Raw genomic sequence first — 25650 nt, forward strand, 5'->3', positions numbered from 1 at the left:
TTAGTTCCTTCAGAGCCATTCTAGTGTCTTGGGTAAATATGTGCTTAGGCTTACATAAACATGTATTCACACTAGGTTAAAATATGCATTTAAGCATATGTAATATCAAATAAATTACCCAGTTAAATATGTATTTTGATGCATGTATTATTTACCCCCTAGACAATCATGGCTTTTTTAGGTAAATATGTATTTAGGCACTTAAAATGTGAATTTGTGACGTAAGATGCTTTAATGACTGTTATAAAGCTGTTTTAATTTATGACAAATATGGTACTTTAGGGCCTGTTAGTCTGTACATGCAACTCATTTAAATCAATGGTAATTCTGAGTGTGGATCAATGGCAAAATTGGGTTTGTGGTTTATTGACCTAAGTAACCATAATGGCATTTTTTAGCTGTAATATGTCAATCTCACTGCCATGCATCCACTCCACATTGAGATGTCTTCATGCTAAAGGTGACATTTTTGTACAAAATAATGAATGTCTCTTTACAAGCAAACCATGCATCTAGAATAAACAGAAGGTTGTTTTTAATGCTCTTTCCCCTGATACCCAAAGGCACTCATCAACACTGTGGACTCATAACCTACAAATTTGTGTGATTAGTACAAATTTTTAGTATTACAACATTTTTTCAACAACTTCACATGACACATTACATGAAATACTTCCTCACTGTGACAGTTTGTTTCTGGATACTAATCTATTAGTAGAAAAACACACTGACCAAACAAGAAATCATCTGTAGGAATTCTGGGCGCATTGATCTGCCTAAACTGTTTTTGCTGTTCTTTTCTCAGGAATATTTCTATATACAAATGTGCCTGATTCACCAGTATGTTACTCCAGTTATGTGTTGGTGTAACTCCATTCAGCGGGGGCAGAAGCTTCCTGTAAATGGAGGGTATGTGTTTGTGGAGAGCTAGGAGGGGGAGCGTGGGGAGGTACTGAGAATGGTAGGGGAGGGAATCTTAGACCAGGCTGGGAACGACAGTCCCATTCCAGCCCCTCTGGGTCCCATTCCCTGCCCCCCAGCACAATTGCAGGCACAGTGGCAGCTGCTCCAGTCCCTCTGGGGTGCTGCTGTCGCCTCTGCTCACCACCTCCCTGGGTAGGTACGAGTTTATATGGGAGCTAGTCCCCTTCCCCCCTGATTCTGCCACCCCGTCTCCACTGATGTCAATAGATTTACACACGTGTGAACTTGGAATAATTCAGTGGCAAATCAGGCCAATTAGTTTTACTTTTTACACATTTGTAGGATCAATGTAACACAACAGACAACATAACATCATAACAGAGAACAATTTCACACCTTTTTGTCCATCACAAAAAACCTTGTAATGTGTTGAGCATAAAGCTCACAAATTACAATTTAAACAAAATACCAGAACATATATGCTTCAAATGGACCTTTTACAATTTAACACAAAATTCAAATGATATATTTTTTAAGAAAGCACTTAAAACCTTTACACTTATGTACTGACATTAGGTTACTTTAAGCTGTAAACTTTGAGAAGTTTTTAGTATGATTAAATAAAATCAGCATTACAATTTCCAGTCATCATTATAATTATTGAACAGATTGCAACATTGTAACAAGAAATAATGTAAACATGTAGCTCAGGATACTGGTACTGAAAAAAGTCTCTTAGAATTAACTCTGTAGAGATTTTTATGTGCACATTGTAAAATAGATAAGAACTGGAGAAGAAGTTACAGTATAGTATCTTTCAGATTGATGTCAACGTTTTGCAAGCAGCAGTCTAAAAATATCACATCCCTGTTTTAAATTAATTTACAGAATCAGTACTACCTTTAAAAAATCTCCAGGTCCATACCGCTGCTAAATATCAATGTAATTTATTCAATGAAATGTTTAAAAAGTTACATTTTGTAATTGTGTGCGTGTGTATATATCAAATTATTACCCTCCAATAACCTCCAAAATTGAAAGACTACCTCTAGGTAAGAAATACAAGACCTTTTCAATAAATTAAAAGGGTTTAATTATACCTGAGACATTTTTGCATATTGGTGTCTTTGTACATTTACCTGTAGGTACTATAGTACGTCCTTTATGTTCTCTTAGAGCCTGAAACAAAGCCCATTGAAGTCAATTTAACTAATTCCATTAACTTCAATAGGCTTTGGTTCAGGAACTCATTTTATAATCCGGATGAATTTATAAACAGAAATGTGTCAGAATTAAAAAAAATAAATCTGAGCCGTTGTTATGTGATTGCTTTATGCACATCCTCAGCTATTTCATTATAGGCTGTACTTTTCACAATGAGATCTCCACTACTCAAATAAGTATTATAATCCTACTAGACACAGACGTCACATTTATGATGCGTCTGCTTGTTAGTAAAAACTGCTAACATTCTGAAATGTTTCCCCAGTTAATGGTGGGTTGGGTTTGCACGGGCTGTAAGAAACCTCTCCTTCTTGGCAGACCTGTTTTCTGGTTCTTCAGAAGGTCACAACATTTCTCCACAAAATTCTAGTAACGGCCAAGGAGGTTTGAGGGTTTCTTGATAAGTTAGTGTAACATTATCATGTTAAGACCCCCAGTCCTGCAATCACCTACGCATGTGGACTGATATTTTCAGAAGAACCCAAGGAAAGGGGTCCAACTCCCATTGAAATTCCATGAGATTTACATGGCTAACTCTTTTCGACTTTGAAAATCCCAGCTGTGCCTAACATTATCCTTGTGAGTGGTCACACTGAAATTAATGACACTATAAATGTGCTGAAAGTTAAAGCCTGACCATAAGTATTATCAAGGTCATGTCTAAATGAGTTTACATGGGGTTATATGGTGCTGTTTATTTTGGTGAAAAGCAGAATAAAATTACAGATTCAATATTTTATCTAGAGGAATCAATAAAAATTTACTACACCAGGTATGTGGATTACCTGGTGTTTTACCAGGGGAAATTTTCTGGAAGTGCTTAAGTGCCATATAGCCTTACCAAATACAATAAGATAGAAATTTAAATTGCCAATTTTTTTAAGTACAGTTTACACAAGTGACAGGATAAGAAATCTATGAGCATAGTGGGGGAAGTGAAATGAAATGCGCCCTGAGACAAGCAATAGGGCATATTTGATAAATCAAGAAAAAAAACAGATAATAAATAATGTATTCATGATGGAGATCACATGATTAATTTGCCTCTAAGTGGATTATTGCACCCTTCTTCCTTTGCACAATCATTTCACACGCATCGTTCCATATTATTGAGTAGTTTTTATATTGCTCTACATTATACAGAAAGGGGCTAGCCCAAGTGCTGAGATTCAGCAAAATCTTGTTTAAAAAACAGCTGTTTATGTTCTACTCTACAGACATTTTAGTGTCAGTAAGCAGAGTTCCATTTCATTGGCAAGCAAATGATCATAGATTTTAGAAAATATAAATTTGGAAATGTTTGAGTTAACATACCAATACGTAGCATATTTCTATGTAAAATAAATCAAACATTTTGCACACAGGAGATATTTTTCTAAGACCTGGGAGTTGACTGTATACAGGTAAAATATAGTCAACACTTTAAAATATAATGGTCAGCCAACGTGGCATGATATGAAATGATGCTACATCCTGTAACATCATGAGCTCTTGATACGGCGGAGTGACATATGAAGCATCAGAAATAAGAAAACCTGATGTTGACTAACAGCTTTAACTTTGTAACAGTATCCACTCTAAATGTTTTTGTAATTAGTGATTTTTTTTTTCAATTCCTGCTCCTGCTTCCACTTGAGTCATTGGCAAAACTCAGTTAGTTTCACTGGGAACAGGATCAGGTTAATTAGCCCCAATCCTGCGCACCATGAAGTGAATGGCAAAACTCCCATTTACCTCACTGGTGCAGGATCAGACCCACTGTAAGTATAGGATACATTAGATAACCCACGGGTGGAGTTCCAACAGCATATGTTTCAGCTTTCCATATATATATGGAAGATAGATAGAAATTTAAATGTTCTTTATTTTCTTTATTATTTCTTTCTTTTTTTTCAGGAGCTATCCAGCATGACCAATTCTAGAATGCATTACAGCTTTCATGGAACAATTGGTGCTAGGAGGCACTTAAGTGACATGTTTAAAACTTATCTTTGGTAAACACACACACACAAACTTGCAACTAATGTTTTATTTCCTGATCATGAACGAGATTTTAATTTGCTATTAGTATATGTGCACGCACATCTAAATGTATACAGGACATTTCTAGTATAAAATGTCATATCAAATGCAAGAACTAAGAACACTTTTTTAAAATCACTTCAAAATGACACAGTACTGTTCTGGTGGGGTTTTGTTTGTTTGTTTTCATTATTACCATACGCTCTATATTTACGCTTACTTTTTTTTCCCTGGTCAGTATCAAATATGTATAGAAAGAAAGCTTCCACATGCTGAATGTTCAATTTCTTCCTCATGCTTTTAATATACTTTTCATAACTAACTGTGCAGAATAATTAAATCACCTGCTTATACAATCTTCGGTATCTGTAGTTCAGACTCAGGGCCCAATGCTGCATTACATGCACACTCAAATTTCCTACTGAAATCAACGGGTGCACAAGAAATACAGGATAGGGCTGCAATTTGGGTTGATCCTGCAAGGTGCTGAGCACTCTGGTGAATGACCTCAACTGCTAATATCCTTAATGAGAGGTGAGAAGTGTTCATCATCTTGCAGAATGGAGCCCATAGAGAAACACTTAACCTATGAGGGTATTTCATCATTTCAGTCAATCAATGCAAATTCCAAAAATGATTTTACAGTCTGCATTGCAAAATAGACTTTAGCAGAGTTATATGAGTGAAACTGAGGAACAAATTTGGCCCTGTAGGTTCAATATATCCATAATATCAATGTTTTCTAAATCTATCATCTTTAAATCAGGTGTTTCTACTGAACAACTTTAAGTTCTGTATCTTAGTGGCATATTTTTTCCAGCTGCACTATTTAAGTTATGCTAATGAATGGTTTAGAACCTAGAACAACTGTGTATGGCACTTGGTACAATTAGAATTGTTAATATCTTTCTCTTTTTGGCCAAAAGGGATAGACAGCTCAGTCACAGAGTATATCTGCTTTAAGAACATATGACGGTCATCATGAACTTGTTGAATAATGGCCAGTGATTTTACATATACATAAATTATTTCATGATGTGCTTACTGATGGTTTCAGCCCTGACTGATCAAAGACCATTGGCAATCTGCACAAAAAATGAAATTGAGTGATGTAATACTTGCTGTAACGAGGCCTTTATTTTGGACAAGTGCGGGAGCGGGGTGGGCAGTGAGGAGGCTAACTTTTACTAAACCATTCCACTTTGCATTTGTATATGAAATGGATATGGCTGATAGATGATAGGTGGCTGTCCATGAGCAACATAGTAATTGCTGAAGTTCCTGTCACTGATATATGGAGCGGGCTGATAGTAGCATGTTACGTTGGCTGCATTGGGGATGATGTTTTGTTCTCCAAGTACTTTTAAAGCGAGAATTGTAATCATGTTTAGAGTTTGTCGTCGTTCATGTCCCATGAGACAGACTGTGCTCTCATTTACAACTCCACGCAGAGTCATCAGGTAGTCATACTTGCTCTTTTCTTCCCCAATGAAATGGTTGCGCAAATAGGACTCAATTTTCCTTTGCTGCTCAGCCACATCAGGAAAATCAATGAAGAATCTGGAACACATATAACGTTCTAAAGATTTAATTTCAGCCTCATCTGCTGGCTTAAAGTCACGAACCAGAAGGTTGCTGTATTTCAGAAGGCCTCCACCTCTGATTTCTTCAGGATTCCTTGTGGAAATAAGTTTGTATTTTAAATGGTCCATTGCCTCATTGAAGTCTCCATACATGCTCTCTGCAATAATGGTGGGATGTAAGTCTTCTCTCAATTCACATTCCGTATCACTGTAAACATTTAACATGGAGTCCAGTATTATTTGAAAGGAGTCGACGCTAAATTCAAACTGTCGTCTGAGTGAGTTTACAAATTTTAGTTCTACATTCTTCCCACTGTTGTTTGACAATGAGATGAGGCTCCAGCGGTCATGATCAGTGGACACTTTGACCATCTTTTGCACATATGCATCTTTCATAGTCTGAGCAGTGATCTTTTCTTTATTGACACATTTTGGTAAAAAGTCCAGTAGGCAATTCAGAACTGCCTCCTTAACAACCTGAAATTCTTGTTCACTTGGTAGTTCAACACCAAAAATGATGTCCAGGTCTTTGTAGCTAGTTCCATTCTGTTTCACAAGGATGTGACTAGCTGTTGAACCATTCAGGCGGATGTCTCTAACAGTGATTTGCTTCTCAGTAAGCTGCTCCTTTACGACATGAATGATATCCTTTGGCTTTACCTCTAGTGTTGGAAAATTTCCTCTTCCATGAATGGGTATTACCTCAGTTAATACTTGATCCAGTATTTTTATCTGCTCCCAAGTGAGACTACTGAATCTGTGATCTAAATCCTCAGTCATTGTGAAGTCAGTTGGTTAACTAGGAAAAAACAACGGAAATATTAAGAGGAAAACATTAGGGATACACAAAAGCCTGTCATATATGCCATGACAAACACACATCTTACCTGTAGAAGGCACAATGAGAAAGTAATACATTTTACATTGAGCTATACCATGAGCTGGATATCTGACTAAACCATTGCATTTTCATTGGCCATAGTTGAATTTGGATTTTCTCAAGGTTTAATCCAATCCAATAACATTATATTATTGTTTAGTCCAGTAACTAAAATACTCTGAAGTAAATTTAGGAAACAGTATATGATTCAGTGCAAAACCACTCACAGATTAACAATGTGAGCTTCCTGGTTGTTACAATTAAATTCAGTACAGTTTTCAACCTCCAGAATTAAATGGGCAAGTTCAGTTCTGTAGTCCTGAATAAAAAGCATGCATATACACATGGAACTGCTGAAGTGAATTATTTAACAAAAACAGAAATAATGCAAAATATTGATCTTCATGTATCTACCTCAGTATTTCTAATGCATTTGTTGCTGTAGTCTTCTAAATGCAGGGGTGCACAGCATCTCATATTTTTTCTTTTCTTTCATTATGGCTTAAGAGCTGGATGCTGAGGAATCTCTGGGCAAGTCTATCTGACCTATCCAATTAACTGCCTGGCAGCACTGTGCAGACCTTGCAAGTTCTGGTTCGCAGATAATGAACCCACCTCTGGTTTGCATTGAGGTTTGGGTGCCATTAAGTAGAACCTTTCTGGAAGCCTCTCAAGTCAGTCTCCAATATTTGTGACTGGAAATCAGTATAAAAGGCACTGGGTGAAATCATGACTTTAGCAAACTTAATTTTTATTTTTTTTTTCATTTTTTGCTTTTACATCTTTATATTAAGATAAGCAAGCAGTTAGACCAGTCTGTGGGTTAATTGGTTTAGGATTATAATTCGAAAAAGTTGAAAAAAACAAAACAAAATGTTGTGCTTAAGATACTGCTAACTGAACATGTCCAAAACATTATTTTCATGAAGTTTCATAATGGGTTTTATGTAATTAAATACTCTCATTTTGAGAGGGTAAGTATGTACACTACAAATGTAATTAAACACAGTTACACAATTAGATAATTAGGTGTAATTATAGTAATTACATAAGTAGTGAAGAACTGCATTCAAGAAACTACAAAGTGAAAAAAATTCACAGTTGAGGGTTAGACTTCCAATATGTAAGGAGAGAGTCACTATCTTAACATTACCAATTACTAACCTAAATATTATTATTACTGAGTGGAAAATACTCTCCACATTTCTAACCTTTTCCCCCAGAATCTATTACTCCGCTACAAAATAAATAACTAATGCCATTTTGTGATGATTCCCCTGTTGCCTGCCTAAGCCTCCTCAACTCCTCTGCAGCAGTTAACCACCAAAAACGTACTTAGTAAAGGAGTTTTATTGCTGAAACGCTATCAATCTTCTCCCTTAAAGGTCATACCATTTTTCATCACTCTTCCATAACTCCCATCATAACTCATGCATTGATACTGTGATTTGTTGATAACTTTTCAATTAAACTCAATGTTTGGGCTCTGACTCAGTGTGTTGAGTCTGAAGCTGCATATTGAGGCTGTGTTTGCTCTGACTCACTGGGTGATGGAAAGATGGATGGACCCTCCTGCACAGCCCAAGAGAGGATGCGATCTTTTGTTAATATGCTCACTCATGAGACTATCCAAATATTCAGGAATGAGCACTAGAAATTCCCCACCATGTGAGAGCTTGTTGCTCAGACATCTTATGGACGTAGGTTTAGATAAGTACTAAAAATTGGCTTTGGTTAGTGGAAGCTATTGTATTTTCCTGTACATGCAATGTAATTTTTACTCCTATACTGCACAAGCAGTTGAAGTCTTGTTTTTAGAACACACTGCCCTTGGTTTTGTGGATGATTACCTTGTATAGGTTTATGTTAAACTGAAGATATTCATATTTTGAAATTTGTTCCTTAAATTGTGTCAGCTGTTTATAATTATAATTATAAACAGTAATAAATGAGTTTAATGTGACTACTTTCAAAACACATTACTGCAACACAAAGGAAGGTAAGGAAGACAACCCTTACAATATACCTGAGCACTATATATAAACAAAACTGATGTTTCTTGGTGGCAGTGTAATTAATCGAACTTCTTCTAAAAGTAAAATACCAAATTCCTTCGTTACAATGACTTTTGGATTAGTAGGTGTTCATTGTAACATGGATATTTTATTAAGTTGATACATTAAATTGTTGGAGCTTAGAACCAAAAGGTCACTATTAAATAACAGACAGGAAGACTTTAAAGTGTAACTATAAAGATTTTGTAAAAGAAAAAGAATGTTTTACCATTATACTAAAAAGAAAAGGAGTACTTGTGGCACCTTAGAGACTAACCAATTTATTTGAGCATAAGCTTTCGTGAGCTACAGCTCACTTCATCGGATGCATACTGTGGAAAGTGTAGAAGATCTTTTTATACACACAAAGCATGAAAAAATACCTCCCCCCACCACACTCTCCTGCTGGTAATAGCTTATCTAAAGTGATCACTCTCCTTACAATGTGTATGATAATCAAGTTGGGCCATTTCCAGCACATATCCAGGTTCCCCTCCCACCCCCCCCCACACAAACCCACTCTCCTGTTGGTAATAGCTTATCTAAAGTGACCACTCTCCTTACAATGTGTATGATAATCAAGGTGGGCCATTTCCAGCACAAATCCAGGGTTTAACAAGAACGTCTGAGGAGGGGTGGGGCGTAGGAAAAAACAAGGGGAAATAGGTTACCTTGCATAATGACTTAGCCACTACCAGTCTCTATTCAAGCCTAAGTTAATTGTATCCAATTTGCAAATGAATTCCAATTCAGCAGTCTCTCGCTGGAGTCTGGATTTGAAGTTTTTTTGTTGTAATATCGCAACTTTCATGTCTGTAATCGCGTGACCAGAGAGATTGAAGTGTTCTCCGACTGGTTTATGAATGTTATAATTCTTGACATCTGATTTGTGTCCATTTATTCTTTTACGTAGAGACTGTCCAGTTTGACCAATGTACATGGCAGAGGGGCATTGCTGGCACATGATAGCATATATCACATTGGTGGATGTGCAGGTGAACGAGCCTCTGATAGTGTGGCTGATGTTATTAGGCCCTGTGATGGTGTCCCCTGAATAGATATGTGGGCACAGTTGGTCAACGGGCTTTGTTGCAAGGATAGGTTCCTGGGTTAGTGGTTCTGTTGTGTGGTATGTGGTTGCTGGTGAGTATTTGCTTCAGGTTGGGGGACTGTCTGTAGGCAAGGACTGGCCTGTCTCCCAAGATTTGTGAGAGTGTTGGGTCATCCTTCAGGATAGGTTGTAGATCCTTAATAATGCGTTGGAGGGGTTTTAGTTGGGGGCTGAAGGTGACGGTTAGTGGCGTTCTGTTATTTTCTTTGTTAGGCCTGTCCTGTAGTAGAGTCTACATAGCCAGACAATCAGACAGAGACAAACACCTACAAGATCTCTATCAAGCATTCTTACAACTACAATACCCACCTGTGGAAGTGAAGAAACAGATTGATAGAGCCTGAAGAGTTCCCAGAAGTCACCTACTACAGGACAGGCCTAACAAAGAAAATAACAGAACGCCACTAGCCGTCACCTTCACATCCACCAATGTGATATATGCTATCATGTGCCAGCAATGCCCCTCTGCCATGTACATTGGTCAAACTGGACAGTCTCTACGTAAAAGAATAAATGGACACAAATCAGATGTCAAGAATTATAACATTCATAAACCAGTCGGAGAACACTTCAATCTCTCTGGTCACGCGATTACAGACATGAAAGTTGCGATATTACAACAAAAAAACTTCAAATCCAGACTCCAGCGAGAGACTGCTGAATTGGAATTCATTTGCAAATTGGATACAATTAACTTAGGCTTGAATAGAGACTGGTAGTGGCTAAGTCATTATGCAAGGTAACCTATTTCCCCTTGTTTTTTCCTACGCCCCACCCCTCCTCAGACGTTCTTGTTAAACCCTGGATTTGTGCTGGAAATGGCCCACCTTGATTATCATACACATTGTAAGGAGAGTGGTCACTTTAGATAAGCTATTACCAACAGGAGAGTGGGTTTGTGTGGGGGGGGGTGGGAGGGGAACCTGGATTTGTGCTGGAAATGGCCCAACTTGATTATCATACACATTCTAAGGAGAGTGATCACTTTAGATAAGCTATTACCAGCAGGAGAGTGTGGTGGGGGGAGGTATTTTTTCATGCTTTGTGTGTATAAAAAGATCTTCTACACTTTCCACAGTATGCATCCGATGAAGTGAGCTGTAGCTCACGAAAGCTTATGCTCAAATAAATTGGTTAGTCTCTAAGGTGCCACAAGTACTCCTTTTCTTTTTGCGAATACAGACTAACACGGCTGTTACTCTGTTACCATTATACTGGTAAGTACAATATTTTAATTTTTTTTAACATACAGTATTCCAGTTCATCCAGGTATAACAGCTGCCAATGTTCTGTGGGTAACAAATAACCTCCAAACCTTCCCCCAAAGAGGAAAACTTAACTGACACATAAGCAGTGAGTAATCCTATTGACTTCAGTGGGGCTATGCACATATTTAAAGTTAAGCATGTGTGTAAATGTTTGCGTGATTAGGTCCTTATAGAAGAAAGCACGAAGCACTTTTGCTTAGAGAACTTTGTTTCTTAAATTCCATTTAAGGTGAAGAAAGGGACTTGACTGACTTTAAAAAATGGACTGGTTATTTGAAGCTTATCCTCTGGGTGCATATGAAATATGAGCTGTTTGACTAGCTCTGTAATGGAAAGCAGTAGCTTTATTGAGGATGTCTGACAACTGAACAAGCACATCACTGATGGATCAAGAGATAAGCCCCTCCACTGATAAGGAAAATCCTCCCATTTTCTTTCGGGAAAACAAAGTATCAGCAAGTTGTAATGATGTTATTGTAACATTTCCTTGCTTCATTTTATTTTCTAATCCACACTGACAGCACATGAATATTGATGTGTATTTTCTTCCCCTCTCTTCAGTTATATACAATCTATATATTTGAAAAATTTCAAGTAACTTGTAAACTTAGGTACAGTTTTGGGTGGTTGCTAAAGCATTTATTTTTATTTTTAATATTGCTTGTAAGGGGCCCCAATTCAGCAAGCTATCTAAGCACATATGTAACTTTAAATGTGTGATCAGTCCTATTTAAATCAGTGGAACTAGTCATATGCTTGATGTTTTAAGCACTTGCTTAAATACCTTGCTAAATCAGGACCTAAATAGGTTAGTATTTTGTTTGTTTTCTTAAACTGATGCTGAAAAGACTTTTTTCATGTGTTAGACTCAATCCCATAGTCCTCACACAGCCCAAACTTCCCCTTAGTTTAGTGTGACATATATAGATTCGTAGATTCCAAGGCCAGAAGGGACCATTCTGATCTTGTCTGACCTCCTATGTAGATAAATGCTGTACACCTGTATGAGTTTAGGGTAGACAGTATTCAACATGAATACTAAAGAAATTGCCCTTCTTCATATTCATTCCCTATGTGGCTATCATTGCACATTTATAATATTTACTAAAATCTGTTATAATGAAAACTGTGATCCTCCCTCCACAATCCTTCTCAAATCCCAGTACCCTGGGCTGGATTTAAATTGGGTGACACCATAATTTCTTACATTCCCATGGGAAATATTTTAGATAGAAAATCTTATTTCAGTGGAGCAATATAAAAGGTCTTGTGAAACGCTGTCATGGATGAGAATTTCCAAATTCTAATAATATTTTTTACCAGTTTGTAACTTTTAAGGATGAGAGCTACATAGCCATCAGATTTCCACAGCCCTACATCTCTAGCTATCCCCTCCTGCACCATGACAAAGAATTTAACTTTGCAAAAAATTTCTGAATGTGAAAGCATCTCATATGTTTTACATTCAATATATTCCTCTTTTAAAAACTCTAGGTGAACAATGGAGGGCTACATGCTGACTAGAAGCATTACAGTGAAAGAAAGGAGTAGTGTTTGAATATTTGTGTTGGAGACGTTTAATTTTTCTCCCAAGTAACTGATTCAAGTTCTGGGCTATCCTTGAGTAGACAGCATAAATCATTCCAAGTGATAAATGGTTTGTAATGTGGAAAAAATATTTCCAGGGGTGGGTATGAGACCTTCAAACACATTTCCACTAAGTGTATATTAAAGGCCTGATCTAAAGTCCATTGAAGTGAATGGATAAACCTCCATTGATTTCAATGAGCTTTGAATCAGGCCCCCTGTTAGAGAATTTGAATTTAGTTCTACAGTGGCAAATAGTTAGTTCTACACTACGTAGTCCTCAGGTACAAGCAAGTTCCACCAAAAAAATAGATATGGAAAAAGAAAACCTTGCTGACAAGCGGTGTCTACTTCATAAACTTCCAAAGAAATCTAGATATTTAAAATCTGGAGGACATTCTCTTCCAATTTCAGTCATGTTTTGACTATAAACTTTTTAACATCCTCTTTTTATATGATCTATCTTACTGTTTCAAAGTATTTTCAGGGGGTTTATAATATGCTAACATTTTCAAACAGAACACATCCAAAACAATTTTTGTAAAGATATGCTTGCTCTATTTTGATCTCCTAGCTTTTATCAACACTAAGTATTACAAACAAGCACACTGAATATTTTGATGCTCCATTTATCTTTACTTTTTTTCTGCACTTGACACAAGTCACTGTGAGACCTGTCATAGATTACATTAAAATGTCTCATCAGCTACATTAATTAGCCTTGCTCTATTCTATAATATTGTGATTTTTTTTCCTAGTTCTGTGTTTTGGTTCACCGTACACTGGCTATCTCCATAGCTAATAACTTCCGTGCCATTTTGTTTAACTGTATAGCTAATTTAAAGACACGTTTCTCCATTAGGTAGGAACCTTTCTTGAAGTAATCTGCATTGACTTCAGGAACTACGCCAGCATTGGCAAGTATGCATTTCTATTCACAGCACAAGTGTGCATGAGCGAAGTTTAAGCAATAATGGAGCAGAGATGAGGCACTTCAAGTAGGGAAATCTTCTGACCAGCCCCAATATAATCTTGGTTTTCAAGATCTTTTCCATTAAGATAATGTTAATGGGTGCAGTGAGGAGATTATTTGCCTTCTTATCCTGAGATTATGCACGAGTTGCCATAAATCAGTACAGTTACCATCTAGTTACTCTGAAATAACAAACAGTAACTCCGGGCCATCTGTTCTCCTGTGAGAAAAGGTTGCATGGCACTGCAGGTAAACCTCAACAGGAACCAAGTACTTCAGGCTGTACTACAGCATATCACCTTCAAGGATAGAACAAGTGAGTATTCAAAAGAGGAACAGGAGCATAACCAAATAAAATGGGCCTCATCTTTCTCCCAACCAGATCAAAGCTATTGGAAAAGCAGCACTGTCATGCACACATGCACTTGCCCACGTACATCAGTTTCCAGAACTGTGAATCATAGGAGCAGTGGTAATATACCCTGGCACAAAGCTGTGGATTTGGGAAAGGGAATCCCACAGCATAAGGTGAACAAAATCATACAAAATGCTGTCCAAAGGACTGAACAGGTGGTTGGCAGAAGGGGTTAACAGATGAGTAATGAGGAGCTTGCTTTGTGCATGCAGCACTAACTTGCAATTCATGTTGCTGGTTTCACACGGATTATTTCTTTTTTCCCCTCAATCTTTCTATTATGTCGCAGAACATTCTTTTTTAGCTGCATGCAGATCCACTTTCAGGTTACATATTGTATGCCATTATACCTAAGTAATCCCTTTCATGTAGTATAGTCATTTTTCCATTTAACTTCTTCCCTACATAGCATGCAAGGTACACCAACATATATGATTCCTGATAAAGAATGTGGCTTATAGCACAACTTTCTCTTGTAATGTAACATCTACTGCTAAGTTAAAAACTAAGGTAGAATGCCCAGCATTAGATCTACTTTTGGCTATGATCATTTCTATTAACTTATAATGACATTTACTACATCATGTAAAGAAAAATACTTTTACTCTTGAATGCATACTACAGGCTCACTAAATTATGGTACCATGTTTCCAGGAGAATGGAAACAAATAGAGACTTACTGTGGTAGGAATATTGCCAATCATGTACTTCAGTAGAGTTAATAAGATGACTCACTGGGTCCTTTGGTAAAAATATGAATCGTCATCTTGTCACCGATAAAAACATGAACCACCCAGGGAAAGCTGCAGGAAAAAACAAACAATTACAGTCTTTTTTAGATTAAATGTTAACTACTAGTCACCTGCTGTACATAATAAATCATGCATTATGGCTTGACAGCGCTGCAATCATGACAATAGCCTTGTAAGTCATAAATGATAAGGTAAGAGCTATGAATGGGAAAATAGAGCAGTACTTAGAAAGAATTTGAGCTTCAGGTCATTCTTAATCCTCTGCCAGTGTACTTACTCAGGCAGTAACATGCAAGGCATTAATATTTTACTATTTCTCCGAGGGATTAAAGAATTATTACTTATAAACAAATTAACAGAGACACTGTGGAATTATACAAGCGAAGAATTAGAACCAATAACAACCCCAGCAAAATTAAATATTTTCCTTTCACAAATGCAGAGCAGGTTGTGTACATTTTCCAAAGATGTCTGCGAATCATAGAGGGCTCTCATTCCCTTGGCAAGCCAGACAGCAACCAATTCATTTAAGACAAGCATAAATGGCATAAGTGGGAACTCCATGCAACTGCGTGTGTTGCATGGACTTATGGCCAGCTCTGCATAAACTATAAGAAATTTTTATTAACACTATATATGTGTGATCACAAAAATCCCTTTTATATACAATTACTATTTAACATTTGTTATTATTATTTAACATTTGTATTACTGCAGCACTAAGGAGCCCTAGTCACAGACCAAGACCTCAGTGTCCTAGGTGTTGTATGTACACAGAACAAAAAGGTGGTCCATGCCCCCAAGAGCTTATTTCAAGAAACACTGACAATCTGATCATTTTTAATCTTTCCTCCAACACTCAGTTATTCCAGCTATATATGTCCCAATGTGTATAAACTCTAAGAAACAGCAAGGACCCACAATCCATCACAAGAAGGGCTCTAGGGATTCTGTGATCCTGCAACCACAGAATTTATTCCTTTCCACAGAAGTATGAGCCACAATCTCCACTTTTATTTTAAAAAAATATTTGTTTCTAATCTTTATGATTGCAGAGAGAACCTTGAAAACATGAACTGAGTGTAAACTGAGGCAGTGATGTCTACCTGAGTCTGCAAAGAGCCCAAAATAATTGCTCTGTGAGGTGTGAGCTGCCTTATTAATTTCAATTAGGGCCTTGTGGGTTTTTCGAAGATGCCACAGAACTCAGATTTTGGCTGCAGAATATGCCAGTTAGCTGCAGTCAGGAGCCTGACATTTTGTTTTCTGTCTCCTTACCCTGGATCTGCTTGCAGCTCCCTTTTGCTCTCCAGCTCTTCACAATGGTCAGCTAATTACAGTGCACACTCCCTGTATTATTCCATGGAGCCTGGCAGCACAGAAAAGGAGCCAGAGCAGGAATCCAGTTTGTAGACAGAGAGTGAAAGAAGGCAGAAGTGTAGGCTGGCAGCTGCAGAAAAAACGCAGCAGCTGAGGCCCAGGGAGCCTAGGAGATGATGGTTACAAGCTCTCGCTACCCCTGGGAAATACTGTCCAGGAGTCCTGCTCAGAACCTCCTTTCCCTGCCAACTCTGAGAGAGCAGAGTTGGTCAGACCAACTAGAGAGCACAGCAAAATACCCATCCTCAAAAATAATCACTGTAAAAAATAAATGGAGAAATTTCACATCAATCAGTATTTTCAACAGTGAGGTATGGCTGTGTGTTTGTGCAGGAATGAGAGATGATGGATATTTCATGATGATAGAACTGATATTGCACTAGAACTTTGGGGTTGCCATTGTGGCATTTAGGGAATATTCACAAGGTAGGACAGAGTTTTGCTATGAAACATGCAAATTTTCTTATTCTGTAGTATGCTCATAAAAGCCACATCTGAGGCTAAATGCTTAAGCTGTTCTTTGGATATTGATCTCAGTAGTGGTCTATTGCTGATTCATATGCTGCAGAGAAAGACAGTGTATCCCTTAACTATTCTACACTCATATTGTTCCCAATATTTTTCAAAATTAATAAATATTCAAAAGCTGCCATAGGCAAAGTTTGGTTTTGTTATCTCAAAAAGAATACTTTTGATTCTTGAATACAAAATTTGGGCTGTGATTATGACAAAGTAGAGACACATGCATTTTAGACCTAATTCTAAAGTCCTGTATACATAACGATTGATGGAACATAGTGACAATGAGAATGGCCCAGTAGGTAAAACATGGGATTGGGTTTCTAGTGTTCTGTTCTCTGATCTACAGTTGACCCACTGTGGGGCAGGTCACATGCAGTCAGTTTGTTAAACTGCTGACTCTCCATGCCTGGGTATCCACTTTGAGACATGGTGGCACAGATTTTCAGAACTGTTAAGCACCTGCAGCTCCCATTAACTTCAGCTGGAGTTATGGCTGCTCATCCCGTCTGTCTCAAATTGAGTACCCAGAAATTGAGGCATTCAAAATCAGTGGCCGGTTTCAAAAATTCCGGCCTTTTATCTTTCTGTGCCTCAGTTTCTAAGTGCAACAACTGTATTTATTTCTTTAGATTAATACAAAGTAAAACCTATCCTTTCTCTCCAGCACCATGACTCAATTTAAAATTCACATATGAAAAATACCCACCAGTATGACTAATCTCCAGCAAACGCAGGCAAATTACAGACTGAAACAATCCTCCTTTTCCATCTATTAACCATCCTCATAATTATCTCTCCTTTTCAAGTGATTGGGGGGATGGGGGGGGGGAGGTGAGCTTTGCAGTGTGCCCTGAATGGTATCAAATTTGGACTACTGAAGACAAAGGAGGGAGGAGGGTACAAAGCCAAGGGGCTTTGGATGAGATGTAAAACTAAGGACACAGCCACTTGGGGTCCATAAAGATCTCCTAGTTGCGTTAAACATGTTGTTCTGTCTAAATTCTAATTTAGGAAGTTGCATTCTGCCTATCTAATTTCTCTGTGTGTAGGTTTTTTAAGCATTCTGGAATCCTCTGTGATGAAAGATGTAGTTTTTTTAAAAGTTAATTCATTATCATTATTGCAACAACAAAACCAGTGCTGTATAAAAGCATAACAACAACTGTTGTGTCTAATAAGCAGAAACTTATTTTATTCACCTTTAAAATATCTGTTCACATTGTGATGATTTCTCCTAGTGATAAAAATTATTTTACAAAATGTTGATGCTATTTAAATATATAACAAAACCATCTGAATGCTAAAGTAAGCTCACTTCAGACCACAGTGGGATGTCAACATATCTTTATTAAACAGAGCTTCTTTAATTTGGCTGTTACTGCTGTAACAAGCTTTTAATTTAAGTATTTTTGAAGATAATTTCAGAGCCCTAAAATAATGTAGTCCTGGTATCTATAACAGGGTACATCTTGCATAACTGATTACTCATAAAATTAGTTTCCTGTTCATGGGTAAATTTGCCTTCAGTTGTTTGGGATTTTTTATATAATACTATAATTACATACATACATACATACATACATACATACATATATATTTACACATAATTTATATATAATTACTAGAACGACTAATAAATTATGAATTCATGTTTATATTTTCCAAATTACAAACACTATTCCATGACTACAAAATGTAATACTGGACTTTCCTTTTAATGCTACATTTACTTTATAAGCTACATTTTTGAAGTGGACATAATACATGAAATATTTTACTAATTTAAGTATCTGCTGTACAAGAGTTTATTCTTAATTTTGCATCAGTAAAACTCCCCTACAGCACTTCACATAACATAGCTCTTTTATAATTAAAGAAGTCTCATTCAGCAAGAGAACAAGTTTTTTCTACAATTCTATAATAAAGTAAACTGCATCATTTCATTCAAATCATATCAGGAAGAAGGAACAATGCCGCAACCACAAGATCATAGTATTGCTGTTTTTCCATGCTGAAAGAAGGATGAAATGTCACTGATGACGTTATTGCCACACTGCTGAAAGACAGTAAAACTGATGAACCAAGGAAAAATGTTAAGCCTAGCACAGATGTGTGTGTTCATCAGTTTCATGCTGCCATCAATAATGGATGTTGAATGCCATGCAGTTGATGACATCAACTTCTAAGATAGTGTTATTCAAGCTTCCTATCACCCAAATTTATAAAAAGAGGAATCACCATGGCATTTGGATGTCCAAAAGCCAGGCCTGTATGCCAGGTACAGATGTAGAGAAAGAGAACAATGTAGAAAAAGATCAGCTAACATTGTCACTAACACTGTAATACTAGCTCTGTAGTATTGTATAGAAAAATCACAGCCTTTTGTTGATATTTGGTAGAAGAACCAGTGTCTGCAGCCAGATACTTTGAATAAAAACAACAATAATACTACTAAATTCTGTTTTATCAGTGGAATTCTATTTATTGATATTCAATATTTGTAAATGCTAGTTTTACAGATATTTTATATGCTACATTCTAGTTTTGTAGATCAGTGGCCTGTGGGTAAACTGCTGATACCCTGTGATAACTGATGTAAATAAACCTGTTTTTTCTTGAAAGGTCCCTGAATTTTTGTCTCCTGTCCCTGCATTGATGCTTGCAATAGACCTTTGTGTAGTTACAAACTCATTCTGGCTAATGAAAAGGAGTCAGATTAAATACTGAGTGAAATATATGAAACATGAGAAAAAACAATAGACACAGCGAGGCGGGGGACACACTCTGTTCGAACACCCATGCTGCTCCTTGGAAATCAGTGGGATTACATGGGTCCTAAGAGCAGAATTTGGTCCAAAATTGTTCATGACCACACATTTTACCATAATGCAACAGATCTGTCCCCTAGATCCTGTTCAACACCACAGAACCATGCATACATTTAGTTTGCCCATGGTGCAAGAGCCAAATTTGGCCCAATATTTGGTTCCAAATCCTATAAAGGCTCCATGGGCTTGATCCTGCACCATTAATCCAATGGAAGGTATACCATTGACTACAGCGGATTACCATTGACTTCAATGGGAGCATCAGCAAACCCCATATGCAGAACTCCTACCGAAGTCAATGGGAGTTCCACACACAGAAAGATAAAACAAATCAAACGAGAGAGCGTGTTTTGTTTTTGTTTTCCTTATATACTGCCTTTCATTTAACATTAGCCAAATCATACAGTCCTAATACAGGCAACACTTGTACAGGAGTTTTATTCTGAGTAAGAACTAGAAAACAGATCCTCTTTCTTTTTTGTTTTCTTTATTATGTATTGTGATAACATGCTTGAAATTCATAGAAGTTGTAGACGCTGAACTGTTTGGTTTCCATATACAATATATTTAAATGGCAAACTGTTAATCAACACTGGACATACAACAGATAATGCCACCTTTATACATGCTGACTATTGCTTCTCTCCACAAGTAGTCCCAATGGATTCAATGGGATGTAGTACTCAGCATGAGTGAGGGTGGCAGGGTATTACACAAAGTGTCTATTGACAACTTTCACTATACATCACCCCATTATGCCCAAAGACTGAAAAAACCTGAGGGAACAAATTCATTCTATTGCTACATCCAGGCAGCTTCATTTATTTCAAAGGCGTTCCATGAGTATAGCTGAGAGCAGAAAATGATCATCTTTCTGCTCTATTGAAAATCTGAAGTAATGTCTTTGAAACCAACAGAACTACTCTGGATTTACACCAGTGTAACTGAGGGCAGAATCTGTCCCCAGAACACAGATGTTGGAGGAAAGTAAGCACAGAGAATACTGAATGTCACTATTGTTGTGTGTAGGAACTAGAATTTTAATATCTTTTGAATATATTGATATAAATCCTGCTTGCCTTACACACAAATAAGTAAACTTTAAGGTAACTTTAATATAATTAATCAGGTGATTTGCTCCATTTTTGATGTCTGTAACACTACTTGGTATGTTACTTGTCCCTCTGTAATGCTTGGTCAGTAGTGGACATGAGCCTACTCTAGATACTCACGACTGGAGTTCCTTCTTAACTGAAGTAGTAGTCTTACTTTTAGCTTTGGAAGTTCTAGGTTCATTCCTCTGCCCATGAGGACAGTCATTACATTACTTTCATTTGTATCATTTGAATAATTGCTCTCCATACAGTATATAATATAACACTGTATAATTTATGCCACTATGAGGCAACAAAACACAATGCACAGAAAAAAATTGCTTTTAGACACAGACCAGAGCAAGGATCGTGTATGAGCTGCACCTGTGAGGCTTCATGCCTCAGATACACCCCTTTGAGGCACAATTCCATCTCTGTGTCAAGGGGTAGTAATTTGATGCTGATATATACCAACAGGAAATTACGGAACTTGCCCACCATCACTCATGCTGTTTCAGCTGTGCTGGCCAGAAAATTGTGGGAAAGTGTTGCCGAGGCTCCATCCAGTCACCCCGCCATACCTGCTCGGCATCCACTTAAGGCTTGGCTTGGTTTGGTTCAAAACGCCCTGAATTCAATGGAAAGACTCCCAGTGACTTCAATGGGCTTTGTATCAGGCCCTTCCTTCTGTGTGCTAGCTAGGTGCATAGTTTGGACAGCTACACAAGAGTGTAAGAGGTGGGGTTCTTATCCATCTGTATGGCATGTAGTCCAAATCACAATATGACTTTAAAGTTCAAGAACACACAGTTTAAATCTTAGTCAGGGAGTCCCCACTATCCATTCACTTTGATTTCTCATTCATTTTCTGAGTTAACAGTGATCCATGTCACTACTGACAACTACATTGTGTTTTTTTAAATCAGTCCTGAAAAACCTGTTCTTTGGAATAAAGCACACAATACAAAGCATATGCTTGTTTAATAAACCATCTTCCTTATGATGGAATAATAAGCATGTTTAGTTTTAAGAGTTAAAAATGTACCATAAAGAGATGTATTGGCAGGGCTGGGCAGAAGGAGATAAGGAGTCCCAGTTTATTTTTTGTTGTTGTGAAGGAATTATGTAACAAATGTATAGCCCCCCTCTTTTTCTCATCACAAGATTGTGAGCCAATCTTGATTTCTGCAAATGCATTCCTTATTTAGAAGTCATCACCAGATAGTTTCTGTGAACAAATTGCAATCCATTGTCTGTCTGTCCAACGACAGACCCTGAGCTCCTTGGGGTAGGGACTGTCCCTTTCTGAAAGGGCTTAACACATCACAAATGCTAAATAATTAATAACAACATTGGTTGCTATTTACACTATTTGCAATTTATTTGTGCTGTGTGATTTACCACCTAAGTCACATGGTATGATTTCTACTTCCTAGTTGGATGGATAATGAATAGTGAACAGCACACTTCCAGTATGATTTTTTGGGGAAATTATCATTTGTGCCAAAATTCATAAAACTTTTGGGATTTATCCAAATGTCCACAAATAAACCACTACTAATATGCAGTGAATGATAAATCCCAACAAATTGCAGCAAAGCAAATCTGCCACATTCATTCACAAAAATATTCATAATTCACTTTTTGCATTATTTAATCCACTGTAGTGACACACACTAGACCCCAAAGTCATGTAGTTACTCTGGATTTTACACTAGTGTAACTGAGATCAGAATCTGGTTCATAGGTTATAAGCTAATTTATCAGTTAAATTCACATCTACAACAGGATTATTTTTAAGTCTGAGTTCTTAAATGCTACTATAAACTCAACTAGTATTCTATTCCTATTTAGAAACACTGAGACACTAAAGTGACAGGAATCATATAAGTAGATAGTAGATAGACAAGGTGGGTGAGGTAATCTCTTTGATTACACCAACTTCTGTTGGTAAAACAGACAAGCTTTGGAGCTCCACAGAGCTCTTCAAAAGTAGCTTTTGTCTCTTAAACTAACTGAAGTTGTTCCAATCAAAGATATTACCTCACCCACCTTGTCTCTCTCCTATCCGGGAACCAACACTAGATTACAGATGAATGAGTTCTGGGCAAGTGATGATTCCTCTGGGCAAGCTGATGGATCTAGTTTTGAGTTAAAAACCAAAACCAGGAGACTGTACACACCATGACTAGATAAAATCTAAACATCGTGTAAATAGCTGGGGGGCTGTTTGCACCCTCCTATCCAAAGGGGACTATCATTTCCTAAATTTTTAACTGTTGGTCTCCTATTGTTTATGCCAACTGCCAGCTTCAATTGGTTATGATTACAAAAAAAATTTTTTTAAATCAACAGATCCCTTGCTTTCCAGTGAGGAAAATCATTTTAACCAGTGATTTATTTGTGAAATCCTTAGTATGGGAGAAGTTACACAATGGTCTTGAAAGTAGAGACCAAAGCGAATAGCCTGTTGTAATATTTAAGCGAATGATAAAATACATCACTACAATATAGAGCACGAAGGAAACATAGTTCCTTGGGGCAGCGAAGTTATTGAACAATTAGATCTACAGAACAGTTTATGTTGAGCGTTGGGGGAGGAAGGGAAGAAATTTCACTTGCTGCTTCACTCCAAATAAACCAGTGGGCTCCCCATTGACCCCTATTTCTAATCCTCCCTTACCCCCAAAATAGAAAGTATAGAGCAATGAACCCAAACCAGCGGTGCACACTGTGTCTCCAGCTTGTGCAGGCAGGAGCTGGGGTGAGCAGCAGCCGGCACGAAGCAGCCGGCACGAAGCACCATTACCTGCTCTGCTGTCCTGCGTGCCATCTGCCCACAACCCCGCCCACTCTTGCGAAAGAAGGAAAAGCCCAAGGGTCCCTATGGCCCCAGAAGGCACCTGTAGTACAAAGTACGACTCGGGAATGCCAGGTGCACGGGAATCTATAACATCAAAGGCAAAGGGATAGCAGCCAGGGAGCCTAGTGCACCACGGAGCCTATAGAGCTCAGGATCTCTTATCACGCAGGGAGCCTAGAGCACCCAGGGACGCTATAGCACCAGAGGGAGCCTATAGAACTCAGGATCCCTCGGCACCCAAGGACTCTTCGAGCACCCAGGAACCCTATCGCACCAGAGGGAGCCCACAGAGCTCAGGATCCCTCAGCACCCAGGGACCCTGCAGCACCAGAGGGAGCCCACAGAGCTCAGGATCCCTCAGCACCCAGGGACCCTACGAGCACGCCGGGATCCTGTGAGATCAGCGTCCCCGCATCGCTCAGGGGCGCTACGGCACCGACACGCACGCGGCGGCCGCCGGGACTCACCGGGCTGGAAGCTGCGCCCCCTTCTCGCTCCGTCCTCTCTCCCTCTTCCTCCCCACGGTCTCCGGGCGAGGGAGGCGCGCCCCTCACCGCCCCGTCCGCGCCGCTCGGGGCTGGCTCAGCCTGCGCCGCCGAGGGCGCCCGGCGGGGAGAGACACGCACAGGCGCAGGGACCCGCCGTTCCCCAGCGCTGAAGCGGAGCCCGCGGGGGGAGAAGCGGAGAGTCGCCGAGCCTGAGCCGCCGCTGCTGTCCGCGGCCAGCCTGGTGCTGAAATGAGCCACCGCCCCCTCCCCCGGATCAGCCCTTGTAGCGTAAACCCGTGGCCATGGCAACCCGGCGTCACACAATTTAAGGTGGCGGGGACCTGCGCGTGCCAGGGCAGCCCCAGCTCGGCTGCCGCGCCCGGGCCCGCCCCCTGGCGCCGCCCAGCACGAGCCCTCCGCCCGGCTCGGGCACCCCGCGCGCCCGCCTCTCGCGCCCCAGGGCGGGCTGCAGCGCTGAGCCCCTCAGCCCCCTCTCCCGAGCGCTGCCATGGCTAGCTCCGCTGGGTGGGGGCGGCTCTCGCGGGCATACTACGCGGCTGTTACTCCCGCAAGAACCTGAGTTCCCGCCTATTGGGGGCTGAGAGCTCGGGGGGGGGGGGGCTGGCTCCTACCCAGAATAAACAGCAGCGGAACCGCTCCCCGCCCTGCCCCCCAAGTTCTCCTCCCCATAGTTATTCTCTCTCTCTCCTGCCTCTCTTAGCAGCGTTGGCTTTAGGGTGCAAAGGCTCCCGTGTGCCTTAGGCATTCACATTGCCCCGTGTCAGGATCTGGCCCAAGGGAAAACCGACGAAGGCTTCAGGCGGACGCAGCTTGGAAAATAATGAATGAAACACACGAATCGCGCAGTCCTCCCTCCGCCCACACTTCCTTGTCAGGCATCGGGAGTAAAGGAGGGCTGCAGGAGTTACAGTGCTGTGTGACCCTCAGCGGGACACGGATATTTGCCAGTTCATGGTATTAAATTTCTTAATGGGGAATGATTTGTAACTATTTAGCTGCTGTTCTGATCCAGAAAGGGTGCTGGGTTGATTGGAGAAAGCTGGGAATAGCAAAGACAAGTCTGCTTGGTGTGCTTGCTCATTTTAGCTAAAACCAGGACCCAGCACAGCTTCCAAAAAAGATCAGTAGAGAGATGAGAAAGGAACTTCAGACTGGGCAAGTTTTCATTTGACAGATCTTGCTGCATTGATAACCACAAAACTTTCTTAAGCCCCTATCTATCCTTAGCTAATGTATCTCTTATAAACTTAATTTTAAAATGTAAACATTTATTTTCCTTGGCTGCTGCTGCTGAAATTCCTCACAGGGGGCAAAGGGCCTTTATAAGGCCTTTTCATAGAATCATAGACATGTAGGACTGGAAGGGACCTCAATAGGTCCTTTAGCCCATTACGCTAGTCATTGTAGACACAAGAGACAATCCCTGTCCCAAAGAATTTACAATCTAAATAGACAAGATAGAGAGAGAGCCCGAGAAAGGCAGTATCATTACCCCAATTTTACAGTTGGGGGATTGAGGCCTAGAGAGACCCAGTGTCTTGACCAAACTCACACAAGAAATCTGTGTCAGAGTCAGGAGCTGAACACAGGTATCCCAAGTCCCTGGGCAGTTACTTGGCCATAAGAGAATCCTTCCTCTCAGAGAGGTGATCTCCTGCATG

At 39.2% G+C, this 25650-nt stretch overlaps 1 protein-coding gene across 1 annotated transcript; it reads right to left on the reverse strand.

Moving 5' to 3' along the window:
- Positions 1–288: 288 nt before the first annotated feature.
- On the reverse strand, positions 289–24119 carry TENT5D (terminal nucleotidyltransferase 5D). The gene is made up of 3 exons (XM_074963118.1): positions 23948–24119; positions 14722–14844; positions 289–6552 (listed from the first exon to the last, which is right to left on the reverse strand). The coding sequence occupies exon 3, from the start codon at positions 6531–6533 to the stop codon at positions 5358–5360; it is 1176 nt and encodes a 391-aa protein (XP_074819219.1). The 5' UTR covers positions 6534–6552; positions 14722–14844; positions 23948–24119; the 3' UTR covers positions 289–5357.
- Between the last annotated feature and the right edge of the window lie 1531 nt (positions 24120–25650).

The sequence above is a fragment of the Natator depressus genome, chromosome 9 (assembly GCF_965152275.1).
Source record: "Natator depressus isolate rNatDep1 chromosome 9, rNatDep2.hap1, whole genome shotgun sequence".
Classification (NCBI taxonomy): domain Eukaryota; kingdom Metazoa; phylum Chordata; order Testudines; family Cheloniidae; genus Natator; species Natator depressus.

Bases quoted from the DNA above. Each gene is read 5' to 3' on its own strand.
- TENT5D (XM_074963118.1), bottom strand. From the start codon at position 6,533: ATGACTGAGGATTTAGATCACAGATTCAGTAGTCTCACTTGGGAGCAG.